The following is a 15,759-nucleotide window of genomic DNA, read 5'->3' as shown; positions in this document are numbered from 1 at the left end:
CAACGAGTAGGATTAGTTGCAATTCACATTAATGACAGGAACATTCATTACCTTCGCAAACTTCGTTTGACGAAGGTATTGTATTGACCCCTGTGTATTTATTTATTGGTAAATATGTGTGCCGACAACATTTCGCAAAAACTGCTGGACCGATTTGCATGAAATTTTCAGAGATGATGTGCAGTTACTCAAGGACGCCAGGCGAAGCTTTTGGGAGCGATCGGATCAAAGGTCAAGGTCAAGGTCACAAAAATGTCAAAATCGTTTTTTTGCGATTAAAGTGTCAATTTTGTTCCGATTTACATCAAATAAGTCCAAAATGTTCAGTATTCAAATTCCGATCCAGTGATATAGCGTATGGTATAGTGTTTGCAACCCTAGTTCGTCTGTGGAAGTCAAAGGTCAAGGGGGTCACCAAAATGGAGTTTTTGATTGGGAAGCGTTGTGGACAACATTACACAAAAAACACTTCGCAGATTGTCATGAAATTTTGTGGATGTGTTTGGCATCACGAGAGGACAAATCGATTAGATTTTGGGAGCGATCGGATCAAAAGTTAAGGTCAAGGTCACAAAAAGGTCAAAATCGTTTTTTCGCGATTAAATTGTCAATTTTGTTTTGATTTACAGCAAATTAAATCCAAAATGTTCAAAATTAAATTCCCCATCCTCTAATATGACACATGGTATAGTACTTTTGTCACCCAAGGCAGCGGTTGGGGGTCAAAGGTCAAGGGGGTCACACAAATTCACATTTATATCGGAAAGCGTCGTGGACAACTTAACGCAAAAAAAAAAAAAAACGCAAAGAGGCGTTAATTGTTTTGGATTTGTTTGGCATCATGAAAGGACAAATCCATTAGATTTTGGGAGCGATCGGATCAAAGGTCAAGGTCACAAAAAGGTCAACATCGTTTTTTCATGATGAAAACGGTTAATGTTTCCGATTTACATCAAATTAACTCCAAATTGTTCAGTGTTCAATTCCCCATCTTCTGAAATGACACAAGGTATAGTACTATTGTCACCCTAGGTAGCGGTTGTGGGTCAAAGGTCATGGGGGTCACGAAATGCATATTTGTATTGAGATGCGTTGTGGACAACTTAATACAAAGGTAACTAGTGGCTGCGCGAAGGTATGCACTCTACGAGTGCCCGTTCTAGTTTCTATTGGAGTACACTTCTGTTTTGAATTGTTTAGAATATAATATGTTGTATTTTAATACTTAACATGTTTGAGATTTGGTTATGATATTTAGTTCCGTGAATATTGTATTCAATATGATGCGGATATAATGCAAATATAAACACTTTTATTCACTCTGAAACGTATGATTTCTGCAGTCTGCATTGGCACTGGACACGTTGCACGTTGCTTCCATGGACACGTTGCTTGGCATTTTGCACCCACAGTATCTATCTTCTATCTATAATTCCAGCAATCTCTGTTTGTTTGCCTTTTCAAGGTTTGAAATTAATGGGACAAGTGGTTCCCAAGTTATGGCCAAGTTAGAGCGCGTTCCCCATTACAACGTACGGACTTCCGGATCATGATAACTCAATGTATTCTATTAATTTCTCGATTTCTTATGTGCATTTATAGATAAACACAATGCCCCAATCTAGTCGTCGTTTGCGAGAACCAAGGAACGGCCTGTGTGGTTGTTTGAAAGTTTTTTGGGTTTTTTTGCATGTATGGCCACGCACGTATGGCCACGCACGTACGGGCATGCGAGAGCGAAGGAACGGCCTGTGTGTTTGTTGTTTCTGGCACGTGGTTTTAAAGTGTTTTTTTGTTGTTGTTTTTTTGCACGTATGGCCACGCACATATGGGCACGCACGAGTATTTATCAAGTAAAACTTTGCGTAAACTGAAATTCATCTTCGGTATCATCTTCGGTACTTTCATTGGCGCTTTCACAATCATCTATAAAACTACTTTCATAACTATCGTTTGAACACAAACTCTCAGTATCATAACTGTCTTCTGTTCCAACAGAGATACTATAATCACTCTCATAATCTTCAGTTTAATGAGAAATATGTCGAGGATGTAAAATTGAATAAAGATAAATATAACAACTATTGGATAAAAACAATTATGGTGAATAATATGAGTTCTTCAATTTCCTTCAGTGGAAGGGCTTTTAGTATATCTGGAATAACATCAATTAAAGTAGCTCCAACAAAAGTTTCTCCTCTCCTTCTGGCAATATATTCAAAACTAGAAAAAGCAATAAAACAAGAAAAGTATCAAAAAAGAAAAACCTTATGGAGGAAGCTTAAGAAAGAAAAGAAAAGACCATCTGAAATATGCAAGGAGAAATTGTATTTTTTTTGTATTTTTTTTTGTAACCAATTGTTTATGTATTTTTTTTCAACAACCCTAAAGATGTAAATCCTGGTGAAATAAAGGATGTTAAATATATCAGGTGAAATGACATTTCGTTCAATTGCAATGTTTTTTTCTATTAATTAAATACGAGTCATCAAATGAAGAGATTGATTGAAACTTGTCTTTTGTGTCTTGATTCATTGTATTTATGAAGTGAAAAAAGTTGGAGGATAAAATGGTTTTAAGCACAGATTCACCTATAAATAAAATGGAATTTTCATCAAGAAAATTTTATTTTAAGCAAAGTTTTGTTATATAAATATGATGAATACAACGAACTGCGATGTTTGTAATCATGAATATAAATGTTATATAAAAACATCCTCAAACCAACAAACACACATTCAATCCTTTCAGACAGATATCTCCACTTGACCAAGAAACAAAACATTGTGACAGATGTGATAATGATATTCTTAAAATTTTTTTTTATAATAAACACCTTCAATCACGCATACACAAGAACAATGAAGAAACGGAGGGTGCCACTAAATTCTCCATTTAAAACACTGATGGGGCATTTAAAGGACATATAAAAATATGATTGTTTCGCTTTCAAGACCCTGGACCATCTTCAATCATTGAAGCTGTTGATATGGTTAAACAAAGTATTGAAATGATAATTAAAAACACATTAAGTGAAATAAAAACTTTTAAGTTTTATATGGGAGTAAAATTGAATATGGCAAGAGAAGGTGATGAAACTACTCTCTATATGAGGACAAACCCTCACTTTATCTCATCATTTCAAGATTTTGTAAGATGTGATGTTTACGATGAACTCCAGAGATAAGAACAAGATGTTGATAACACTGTAGTAGGTAGTGGATTTGCTATTACAAAAATAATCTTTTTAGATATAGACATCTTAAAATCAGATCCTCTTCAAGCTTCTTCTTATATTGATTTACCAAAAGAGATAAAACTTAAGCGGTTGTTAATATTCAAAACAAAGATAAATGTTTTCTATGGTCTGTTCTTGTTCACTTACATCCTCCACAATGGAATCCTGAAAGGGTTGAACATTATAAGAAATACAAGAATACATTAAATGTTAAAGATTTAAAGTTTCCAATGTCATTGAGAGATATTCCTAAATTTGAGAAAATAAATAATCTATCTGTTAATGTATATGGATTAACGGATAAAAACAAAGTTCAGATATTTAAAATTTCAAGCAACTATAAAAATGATGAAACACACATTGACCTTCTCTACTTTACTTCAAAGGAAAAATCACATTCTGCTTTCATCAAAAAATTATCAAGATTAACCAAATCACAACTACTATATACAAGAGAAAATGTAAAACGTATCCTTGTAAGAGATGTCTCAACTCCTATCACACAAAAGAACGATTAAATCAACATTCGAAATAGTGTAGTAATCATAAATCAACCGTAATCAATTTACCAAAAGCAGGGTCATTCAAACATATCATTCAAAGATGTCAGCAAATCTATAAAACATCCGTTTGTGATATTTGCTGATTTTGAAAGTATCCTTGAAAAGATATATACTGTTTCTCCAAATCCAAATAAATCGTACACAAATAAATATCAAAAACATACTCCTTGTGGTTTCTGTTATTATATCAAATCATCTGTTGGTGATAAATACAAGAAGTTAGAACTTTATAGAGGAGAAGATGCATCAGAGGAGTTTGGAAGATGATTGGAAAAAGACTATAAGACGAAGAGAAATAATGGTTCAAACCTAGAAACCAATGTCATTAACAAAGGGGGAGAAAAAGGAATATAGAAAGAACAGTAGGGGCATTCCATGTCAAGTGTACACACCCTCCCGACACGAATACCTCATTTTCTCCCCATATGTTGGTCATTTATTCACTTGGGTGAAAAAACACAAAATAACAACTTTTAGACCTGTGGGCCCATCGGGGCCCATTTTAGGGGCCCCCCAAATTTGGGCGCCCCGGCTGCCCCACAATCTTCCAGAGGCCTTATCACAGGTTGTAGTGGTCCAATTTGGCTGATGTTGGTATCAAAATGCTCGTAAAAGCCAGGTCTTTCCAATCACGTAAAGTAAAATCACTCAAACAGTAATTCAAAAAGTTATAGTTTGGGGTGCCCTTTGACCTTGGGCCCCTGCTCCCCAGCCAAACCGATGGTCCCGATTTTTTTGTGTGAGAATACCCAGTCATGTACTCCAACACCTCAGCATAAATGAAAATGGGATGTCAATGGGTTCAAGTGTGATGATGGTTTTATTGTTCGGGGACTCGGGTGTTGGACACACAATACACCACAATATATAGCACAATATTTGAACACAAGATCCAATACACTATATCAGTATATTGAACATAAATTTTCCACATGCACACGTAGGAACTGGAAGCGATACGAGTATGAGTAAGAGTTTTTCCCAGCATAGTCAAGATTCTTTGCCAACCAATGTTTTATTTGACAGCTGTGTTTCTTTTTTACTGATTGTGTAGGTTCTACCTGTAGCAGTTTCTGGTTCTACGGAAAGAAGAAAATCAGAAATGTCTTAAATGCAGTGATCTTCAATGGCAGGAAAAAATAAACTATTTGTGGGCCCGTTTGGATGAAGAAAATTCACTTTCACTTCATGAGTGTCCTGAAAGGCTTCCATGATGCAGGCAAGCCACCATTTTCCATCATAGTGCACTGTGACATAACCTGAGAGTTTCCCGTTAAAAGTTGGTGTAGATTTTGAAATAGCTGACTCGATTCTGTGTTCCTCGCTAAGGCTGAATTCGCGTACTTCAAGAGCAGTTTCAGAAAGAGAGATGAAAGCATGAAGTTTTTGAATTCCAGCTATGGTTTTGGCCATTTTTAACCTTTCTTCCAGATTTCTTTCTTCCTCGTCATACACCTCTTGCGTCCCATAACCGAACTTCATTTCATTCAAACCATTTTCAGCAAAGGCGAAAAGATCTTTTGGAGAAATCATTTGACTGTCATAAGGTCTACGCAGGCTCTCACGTGTTGCTTCTCGTTTGACTGTACCTCCCACGCCATCTGAAGGGCCCTTGCCATGACGTGTGGCAAAAAAATGCCATTCTGCGTCAACACCATACTCTGATTTGTGACGACATAGGTTTATGAAGGCCTTGCAATTCTTACATTGGCCAGCACAACGGTCTGAGAAATAGTAAAGTTTATTTACATTTCCAAAGCTAGATTTCAAGTTTCAATGACCATTCTTTGGAAGAGGTGGACTGAGACAACGTCGTGAGTACTGCATTCTGATATATTCGTGAACGAATCATGGTTTAATTTGCCATCGTCCGATTTGAAAGAGTAAACCCAGGGGTGAATTGTCGCTTGAGAGCAGTTCCAATGGAATCCTTGGGCCGCATCCTGTATGACAAACAAATAGTTCTCTGAGAAGTCTTCAATATGGACAAATTCTCCTTCACCGATTTCGTCTTTGTTATTTTTCAGAAACTGAGATTGGGCCGTGGAAATGAAGTCGTGTCTCACTAATTTCACCGTGCGTTCACAGAATTGATTAATAAATTCTTCCAAAGGCAGGACCATGGAGCTCAGTTCAGATCTGTCGATGGATGTCCACCGTTTAAACTGAATTTCATCAATATCCTCCAGTCAAGTTCATAAGCAGTCAGTAGCTTGGTTTTCAAGTCTTCAATTGATGGGCAACGGACACAAGTTCTGAAATAACATGCCGGTTGTGCTGGGTTACAAACTATGCGTGCTCTCACATGATGATAGCTTGGAAGTTCGGCTATCTGTGGCATTTTGGAACCAAACATCATGAGTTTCACATTTTTATGTATCGTACATACACATAAACTGTGTGTTCCACCTGAACCGGCCAGGACACACTCCGAGGGATGGAGCATGGCGAACTTCGCGAATCCAACTTCAAAGCCAGGGTTCTTCTCTTTGAATCTCTGAAACAGTTCCGTGAGATTGTTTATTACCAGGTGCTTTTGAATTTTGTCTTTTCCATGTTTATTCCTGACCACCACACAGTCCTTTCTTCCCGGCATTATTCGGCTGACTTCATCACTTCGGTAAAATTCGGTTATGGGAGATTTCACTTCGTCAGGTAATATTTTACCCTGTTTGGGATTTGGAGACGATAGCATACCATTTTCTTTCTCTAAAATTTTGCCTTGCACAGCCATTCTTTGGGAGCAACTGAATTCACTCATCATCCCTCTGATGCTCATATTCTTAGCAAATATTGTCAGTATACATATTTGCTCTGAACGGCTCGAAACAACGTATTTTTCTTTCAGGCTTTTGATCACCTCTGGCATGCAGTTTTCATCACATTTTGATGCTGTATTTTGTGTTTTCTCCGCAGTGCTTGGTCCAGCAACTAGTTCTAATTTCTTTTGCACAGAATCTTCCACTTTACTTTGCTTTTCAGGAACTTACCCTGGGTTCCTTTCCGCCTTTCGTTTGTTGAATGGGATTTCTCCTATCATCGATAACGACTGCTTTAATAGGTCAACTTCGGCTTCTCGCTCAAAAACCTCCTCGCCCTCATCTGTCGAAATAGATTCTGCAATGCCTTCGATAGTACCTTCTGATGATAATTTCGAACTGGTCGAAGATGATTCTTCAATACGCTCTGGTAACAACTGAGAAAGTTTTTTTTTCTGCACGAAGAACAAAGTCTGTCATCCTTTTCCACCTTTGAACATAATTTCATCAACATATCATTTGACACATTGCGAAGATCTTTTCGTTGTTTCGTTTTATGGCAGCTGAACGGATCGCAACATTATTTTCAGAACTCCTTTCGATCTTCAGCCGCCATGCTTACTGCAAAATATGCAAAAACTGAGATTATCCCATTTATAACTTAATTCGATGATGGTTATACAAAAAATGTACACTTAAAAATCAATAGACACAATAGGCAGAATAATTTTTCACAAATGATGCAATATATGTATGTATGTATATATATATATATATATATATATATATATATATATATATATATATATATATATATATATATATATATATATATATATATCTTCTTCTTCTTTCGGCTGCTCCCGTTAGGGGTCGCCACAGCGGATCATCCGTGTGATCCGCATCGTGATTTGGCACATGTTTTACGCCGGATGCCCTTCCTGACGCAACCCTGGTCGCCTCTTACGACACAGGGATATAGTACACCTATTTTAACCGGGGTATACACCGGCCCAGTATACTGGTACTCATTTCACCGACCTCGGAAGGATGACAGGCTGAGTCAACCCCCTGGTGTATTAATTCAGTGGCCCAACGGGGCTTGAACTCAGGACCTTTTGGATCCCAAGCCGCTGCCCGAACCACTTCGCCAACACCAGGCTATTGTGTGTGTGTGTGTGTGTGTGTGTGTGTGTGTGTGTGTGTGTGTGTGTGTGTGTGTGTGTGTGTGTGTGTGTGTGTGTGTGTGTGTGTGTGTGTGTGTGTGTGTGTGTGTGTGTGTGTGTGTGTGTGTGTGTGTGTGTGTGTGTGTGTGTGTATATATATGTCGAGAGATGATGATTGTCAATTTGCGACATAAAGTCGCCTGCCAGCAGGTGACGTCATTGGATCGATGACGGCAAACGTCGCCCAATGTCGAATCAAGAATTAGTGATATGTGAACCCCGAACAATAAAACCATCATCACACTTGAACCCATTGGGATCCCATTTTCATTTATGCTGAGGTGTTGTAGTATATGAAGGAGTATTCTCACACGAAAAAAATCGGGATCATCGGTTTAGCTGGGGGGCAGGGGCCCAATGTCAAAGGGGGGCCCAAACTATAACTTTTTGAATTACTGTATCAGAGTGATTTTACTTTACGCGATTGGAAAGATCTGGCTTTTATGAGCATTTTGATACCAAGATCATCCAAATCGGACCACGACAACCTGTGGTATGGCCACTGAAAGTTTGTGGGTCAACCAGTGGTGCCCAAGTTTGGGGGGGGGCTAAAATGGGCCCCGATGAGCCCCCAGGTCTGAAAATTGACACAATGTTTTACCATGGATACAAACACTTGCACAAAAAAGTGAAATCTGAGACGGTGTCAAAATTTCGCTGAAAAATGTGTACACTTGACATGGAACACCCCAGTATCTGTCATATTTGTGAGGAGAAAAAAAGATTACACACAAGCTAAAAAGGTTTGGGAGAAGTTTAATATAAAGAATCATGGAGAATATCATGATTTGTATCTTAAAACTGATGTATTGTTATTGGCTGATGTGCTTGAAACTTTTAGAAGTCTATCATAATAAAAATTATTATGGATTCGACCCCGTTCACTATTACACAGCCCCGGGTTTGGCTTGGAGTGCAACGTTAAAAAGGACAAAACAGAATTTGGAATTAATCAGTGATATTGATATGCTTTTAATGATAGAGAAGGCTAAAAGAGGAGGAATATCTCAAGTATGTTCCAAGAGAGATGCAAAAGCAAACAACAAATATCTTCCTAATTATAATAAGAATGAGGACAACTCTTTCCTGATGTATGATGATGCTAACAATTTGTATGGGTGGGCTATGACGCAATCTTTACCTTCTGGAAAACTTAAATGGGTTGATGAAAAACATTATGATAAAGTTTTACAAGACATTGTTGTCTCCTCTCAAAAAGAATTGGATGAAGCTGAAGTTGGATATTATTTTGAGGTTGATTTAAAATATCCAGAAGAACTTCATCACAAACATAAAGACCTACCTTATGCCCCTGATAAATAAAGTCCAAGAAAATAATGTTTAAGTGATTACCAACAGTCATTTCATATGAAAGGTTAATCTGCAGAAAAACTACTTACGACATTAAATGATTACGAAAGTTATGTTTTGCATCAAAGGAACTTGAGACAATATTTATCTGCTGGGTTGGAGTGAGGAAAATTCATTGGATTTTGAAATTTAAACAGTCATTGGTTAAAGAAGTATATTGATTTTGATACAAAAAGGAGAACAGAAGCAAATACAGATTTTGAGGACTTTTATAAATTAATGAATTAGTAGAGGACCTGGCTTAGACATGTATGCACTTAATTTAGGAGAGGATAACTCAACTGTTTTAGGCTAATATGACCCCAAGGAACAACTTGGGATGTGTGCCAAAATCTCTATCCGGGACAAACTGCCCGAAAATGACCATGCCCTTTTTAAAATGACCACACCCTTTTTAAAATGACCACACCCTTTTTCATCGAAAGTGCTACTTCTGATATAGCTGTATCTTCTAAACCGTTGGAGCTACAGATTTTCTGAGGTGCTCAAAATATTCAGAATGGCCATGTTTATTTATTTATTTATTTAGGGGGGTCAGAGAAGAGTGTAAAATTTCTAATTTGATATTTTTTATGAGAAAATGGTGAAAAACCGTTTTATTTACCATACTTATGGTTATAACCATACATACTGGAATTGCCATATATTTATTAACTTAAACTTTCTGGACTTAGAGCAAAGTAAGAAGATGTGCGTCATCTTCGAGTTGAACTGACAATTTGGAATTTGAACAATACAGGGGATTTTTTAAAAAGAAAGAAAGCGAGCATTTGATTAATATAAAGAAATTGTATTTTCAATCATTTACATGCTATTATCAATGGAATGTTAACTTAAAATGAAAAATAAAAAACAAAAATTATTACTTGAGTCGGCAGCAGTATCTAGAGAGCTTAAATGTTTCAAAGATCAGCAGGGAAATTGCCCAACCACCAACAATACAACTTTTAAAACCACATTAATACTGTTTATGTGTCACATAAACCAGGGTCAGGAACATGAAGAGTAACTCAACAGAGTCCAGGTATGAGGATGATGAGCAGTGTTCATTGAGTGATAGGGTTTTTACAACAATCACCTCCCTTGCATTTGCAGTACTTCCAACACTTGATCCCAGCTACCCTGCAGGAACACCCATTTTTGCAAGCACACTTGCCACATGTGCAGGGATTTGGCAGGCCTTTGGGTTTGGAGATCACAATCTCAGGGACTAATAAACTGCCCCTTCATGCAAACCCATAAGACTCGGCATTCATAATCAGGGTGGCATCTCGAAATGGGGCTTGGACCCACAGCTGCTGTTGGTAATAGCCTCTATGGATATGTTTCCTTGCATTAGTTGAGGTGCAAGTGGTTCTCTCAAAGTCCATCTTGAGGGCATTGCTATCAAATGCAGTGAGACGCAGGTCGTCAAATGTCTCCAGGTCTGTTGATGGTTTGAGACACTTGACCAAGAATGTCTCTGCCATCTGTATTGCACTTTCTGCTAGCTGGGGACAGTCAAAATTCAAGATCAGAGAGGAATTTCCTGGTTTGCAGACAGCATTCAGGGTTGCAAGTTTAGTTGATATCTTGCTGGTTGTATCGCACCCAGTCAGCGCAAGGAGTGCTGGGAAACACTTTGTGCGCTCGTCTCCCAGTGCTATGCAGATATCGTGGAGTGGTAATATTGATCTTTTCACTCCTGAGTTGCGGACGAGCCAAAGCTCTTGGAGGCCAAGATCTCTCCAATTGACTGTGATGTGGTATAACAGGCACACAAAGACATCTGTGTCACCTGATGATAGCGTCATGGATGTAGGTCCTGACCGGTGACTTAGAATGTCCTACACATGGAACATCATCCTGTCATCAGCTTCCTCGTGTGTGCAGTTGAGCCGAGGGAATGGAGAAGCACACCCAGCTGACACCATCCATGCCTGTGGTGATATACCGAGGTATAGAGGTTTGGTTCCGTGGTAATTGGTGGTGAGCCACTCAACATAGAATGCCTGGAAAGCAGTTTTGCTGATGGAAGATGACCAAAAGTTCTCTAATACCACTGGAACATTTTGGTTTGGTGATATCACATCAAGGACAACCATTTCTTTTGACTTTCTTCTTCTCCCCCTCTCTCCATTCTTGATGCTGTCCTCTCTGTAAGCATCAAAAACGATATGGATCTCATCACAGTTGTGCCCAGCTTTGGTGACCATAGATGTCAAGGCAATAGCAAAGTCATGCAATGTCTTGACAGGCGGATCAATCTTCTTTAAGGGGACCTTTTTCACCAAGGCCATCAAAAGCAGGCTGAGTGAGTGATAGACAATGGGGTACAAAGATTTTAAAAAGGGCGTGGTCATTTTCAGGTTGTTCGTCCCGGATAGAGATTTTGGCACACATCCCAAGTTGTTCCTTGTGGTCATATTAGCCTAAAACAGTTGAGTTATCCTCTCCTAAATTAAGTGCATACATGTCTAAGCCAGGTCCTAGACTAAATAACGCTGTATTTGAAAAGTCTATGGAAAATTAGGAAAATCGACAAAACATAAGACTTGCTCCATCTTGGAAACAGGCTTCAAAGTTAATTAATAGACCAAGTTTTGAGTGAACGGAGGTGTTTTCAGAGAACTTTTGTTGTATTCATTTGAAAAAAAAAAAGAGTATTAAAATGGATAAACCTATTTATATCGGAACATCAATCCTTGACTTGTCAAAGTCGTTAATGTATGACTATTACTATAATAATTTAAAATCAAAGTATAAGGATAATATGTCATTGTTGTGTATGGATACAGATAGTTTTATATTAGAAATTAAGACAAGTGATGTATATGAGGATATGATTGATATTGATATATATATATATATATATAGATATATATATTTATATATATATATATATATATATATATATATATATATATATATATATATATATATATGATTCAAGTAATTATAAGTCAGGTGGTGTGTTGTTTTCATCAAAGAAGAAAAAGGTTATTGGTAAGTTTTAAGATGACTTGGGTGAGAAGGTCATGAGTGAATTTATAGGATTGACATCATAGTCTTCTGCTTTTACGTATCTATCTGTAATTCCAGCAGTGTGTGTGTGTGTGTGTGTGTGTGTGTGTGTGTGTGTGTGTGTGTGTGTGTGTGTGTGTGTGTGTGTGTGTGTGTGTGTGTGTGTGTGTGTGTGTGTGTGTGTGTGTGTGTGTGTGTGTGTCTGCGACCGCTGTTTCTCGACAACCACTGGTCTGATCTAATTGAAACTTGCCAGGTATATTGCTGGAGCCCTGTGGATGTGCATTTTCAAGGTTTGATATTAATCAGACAAGTGGTTCCCAAGTTACCAAATTTACCAAACCAATGACAGTACACGGTACTATGATGTCACGATTGATGTCACAATTCTTTATTTTTCTTTTATTTTTTTGCACGTACGGCCACGCACGTACGGGCACGCACGTACGGGCCCGCACTAGTATTGATAATAATAACATTGAAACGTGTGATGAGATGCTAAAGGGAATAAAGAAAAATATAATCAAGAAAACAATAAACTTTAAACATTATTACAGCTGTTTAACCTTAAAAAAGGAAGAGTACAGAAAATATGAATACAATAAGAAGTTATAAACATCAATTATATACAGAAGAGATAAATATGAAAATATGAAAGAAAAGAAGTGCTTTAATCATTAAATCTCAATTTTACTTTGCTTGTCTGGGAGGGGGAGAAACTCAGTCTCTTATTTTACATTTGCTTGTATGGGAGGGAAGGGAATCGGTCTCAATTTTACATTCGCTTTTATGGGGGGGGGGGAGGAAATCAGTCTCCTATTTTGGGCTTTTGGGGCTTAAGTTATAAAGTTTTTCCCTTTTCCCCCTTTCATTTGAATGGCTGCCTCTGCCTACTCATCCTGGTGGCACTGCAGTGGCACGCTGTTGGCAACGGCTTGGCGCAGGCATCTCAGCGTTGAACACACGCTGGCGCTGGAAGCCCGCTGTTGATTATGGGTTGCTGCTGGAATCACGTTGAATTCACAACACTTTGATTATGGGGTCGGTGTGGTTGTGGTGCAAGTGTGGTTTGCCCTGTGGGGAGGTACAGGAGAAAAAATAATTTGAAGGGATTGAGGGTGGGAGGGATTGAGATGGATTAAATGAAAAGGTGGGTTTCCAGGAAAGTACAGGGTTTGAGAGGGGAAGGGTGAGGGATTGGGATGGATGGATGGATGGATGGAGGGAATCTCAAGAAGGGGAATCACAATGGGGATGGAACCTGTTAACACTCATAACTCATTTTTTCCCATCCCTGAAACGAAGGGGTGGTTTGTTGGGGGGGGGGGGAGGGGTGACCTGATGAACCACAATTACTAATGATATCTCGAACTAAGGATTTCTTGTGTGTTGAGCGTTACACTCTGGGGTCCTTTTTCCATAACCGCAACTATATTATCTACAACACACACATCTCATTTTTAAATTTTCTGTCACACACACACACACACACACACACACACACACACACACACACACACACACACACACACACACACACACACACACACACACATACTGAATTGTACAGTATCGGCCATTCCTAAATTATAAAATAATATAATTTATCCCACATTCAATCTTTATTTAAATTGTCAACCTCAAAACATAGTTCCCTTACCTAAAGTAAGATTCATAACCTGCAAGCAATAGAATGGTTTCCCAACCATCAGCTGGGCACCATTCTTACTCGAGGTTTTGATCCTTTCAGCCCAGAACCTCTCCAAACGGAGGGCCCACAACCTTTGTCATGTATCCCGATCAGTAGATACAGGGGAGGTGCACAAAAATGAGGGGGGGGTACAATATTCAAAATTCACAAAAAGGATAGTGACTTTATGACCTGACTTTGGTAATTCAGCAACTCCTGGAAAGGAATGTTGGCTTGCTCCACTCCCAGGCACACTCCAAGGAAGGTAATGGATCAGAGGTAAAACCATTTGAGTATCTTAATCTCGGGACGTGTAATACAGGTCCAGCAAGATGCTTTGCATTTTATAGTACCAGCTTGGGGTTAGAATCCATTGGAGTTCAGACTGATTAAGTACCCCTCCATTGATCTTCAGATGGGGATGAGGATATCTCAGAGTTCAGTTGTCCTCTTGTCCTTTCTGCTCACACCTGTTAAGGATCATTGTGTATATCTGATAGACTAACATGCAGTGATACCAGCCATTTGCAAAGTTACACCTTTACTTCACAAACACCCACAAAATAGATTTGAATTTAGGGTCCGTGAGTTTGATCAGCAAATTGTTGTTATTTGTTGGTTTTCAAAACGATTCTGTTTTGGATTCAATTGGAGCAGATGATACTGTTGTGCTTAACCGTATGTTTCTTGTTTCTCTTGTTCACTGTAGGGTTTTGCTGAAAATTTATATCAAATGCACAAGGTAAGGCCTTTTGTGAATTGATAGTTGTGCTGTTTGTTTGCATTGATTCAGGAGGACTGGTTTGTAAATTGGTGTTTTGATTTTTTAGATTTTTTTTTGTTTTCTTTTGTGATCTTTATCTTTCTTCAATGTTTGAAATCCATTTAAATATGAACTCTAGACATCAATTTGTGCACTCAAAATACCAAACATATCCGATTATTTGTGATGAAATGTTACATTCTGTGCTGATGGGAAACAAACAACTACTCAACCATCTCTACTGAAGATGGAATCATCAACTGGAACTTGTAAATGAGGTTTCTTTGGAGAACAACATTAAAGCATAACCGAACTCTAACGCTAGCCTTAAAAAGCATCATCGGCTATGTCTAACTGGCTAATCCTGAGCCTATCCCGATGCTTAACTGGCTAAACCTGCTCAGAGAAAAGCAGCCTGGGTTTACAAAGGTTGGGGGTATGGGTGGGTGGCGAAGGATGGGATGTTCATGCTGAGACAGCTGGTGGAGAAGAGGTTGCAAGGTGAAATGGCATTTTGATTTATAGATCTTTAGAAGGCCTTTGACACTGTCCTGAGAGAGTTGGTGATGGAGACACTGTGATGGATGGGAGTGCCGGAAGCAGAAGTTGGATGTACAAGGGAATGAACGGAAGGGTTTTGGTTGGTTCTGGAATGTCTGAGGAGTTCAACATGAACATCAGTTTGAGGCAGGGAAGCTCTCTCAGCTCACTCATGTTCATTTTATTTTTTAATGGAAATCACCGCAAACAAGGCATAAAGCTACCTGAGGTGAGGGGCAAAGGGAAGGCTAGATAAAGATAAGGATAAAGCAAAACAAAATAAATAAAAGAAAGAAAAATAATAATAATAAAACATCCAAGACACACACAAACGGAGATGAATACTTTGAGACCTGGAAGGGCTCCGATCCACCTTCTAAAGCTGCGTATGGAGATAACAACCAACAATAAACACAATGGGTTTTCTCTGTTCTGCAACTATCTAAAAAGTACCTAGATTTTGGTAATGTAAATATTGAGGGACTTAAGACTTTGATTCAAAACTTTGGGACTGAGACACAGGTTACCGTGACTTCACTTCATCAGTGATGATAAATAATTGAACATGTCAAATGAATATAAATTGACTTTTATCTCTCCCTCAAG

General features: G+C 38.4%; 1 protein-coding gene across 10 annotated transcripts in view; it reads left to right on the top strand.

Moving 5' to 3' along the window:
- Nucleotides 1-15,759, top strand: part of LOC147010336 (transient receptor potential cation channel subfamily M member 4-like) — a 582,375-nt gene that overhangs the window by 450,865 nt on the left and 115,751 nt on the right. For all 10 annotated transcript variants that reach the window (XR_015052249.1, XR_015052248.1, XM_085858968.1 and 7 more), the window contains one exon: nucleotides 14,560-14,592. Coding sequence is in view for 8 of the 10 variants with exons in the window: in XM_085858968.1 (XP_085715094.1) it covers nucleotides 14,560-14,592 (33 nt within the window). In the remaining 2 variants the exon portion in view is untranslated. The remainder of the gene's footprint in view (nucleotides 1-14,559; nucleotides 14,593-15,759) is intronic.

Source organism: Eptatretus burgeri, chromosome 16 (genome assembly GCF_056783735.1).
Source record: "Eptatretus burgeri isolate ZD-2024b chromosome 16, Ebu_testis_v1, whole genome shotgun sequence".
NCBI lineage: Eukaryota > Metazoa > Chordata > Myxini > Myxiniformes > Myxinidae > Eptatretus > Eptatretus burgeri.
The sequence above is the reverse complement of the archived record's forward strand: the minus strand, read 5'-3'. Positions and strand labels throughout refer to the sequence as shown.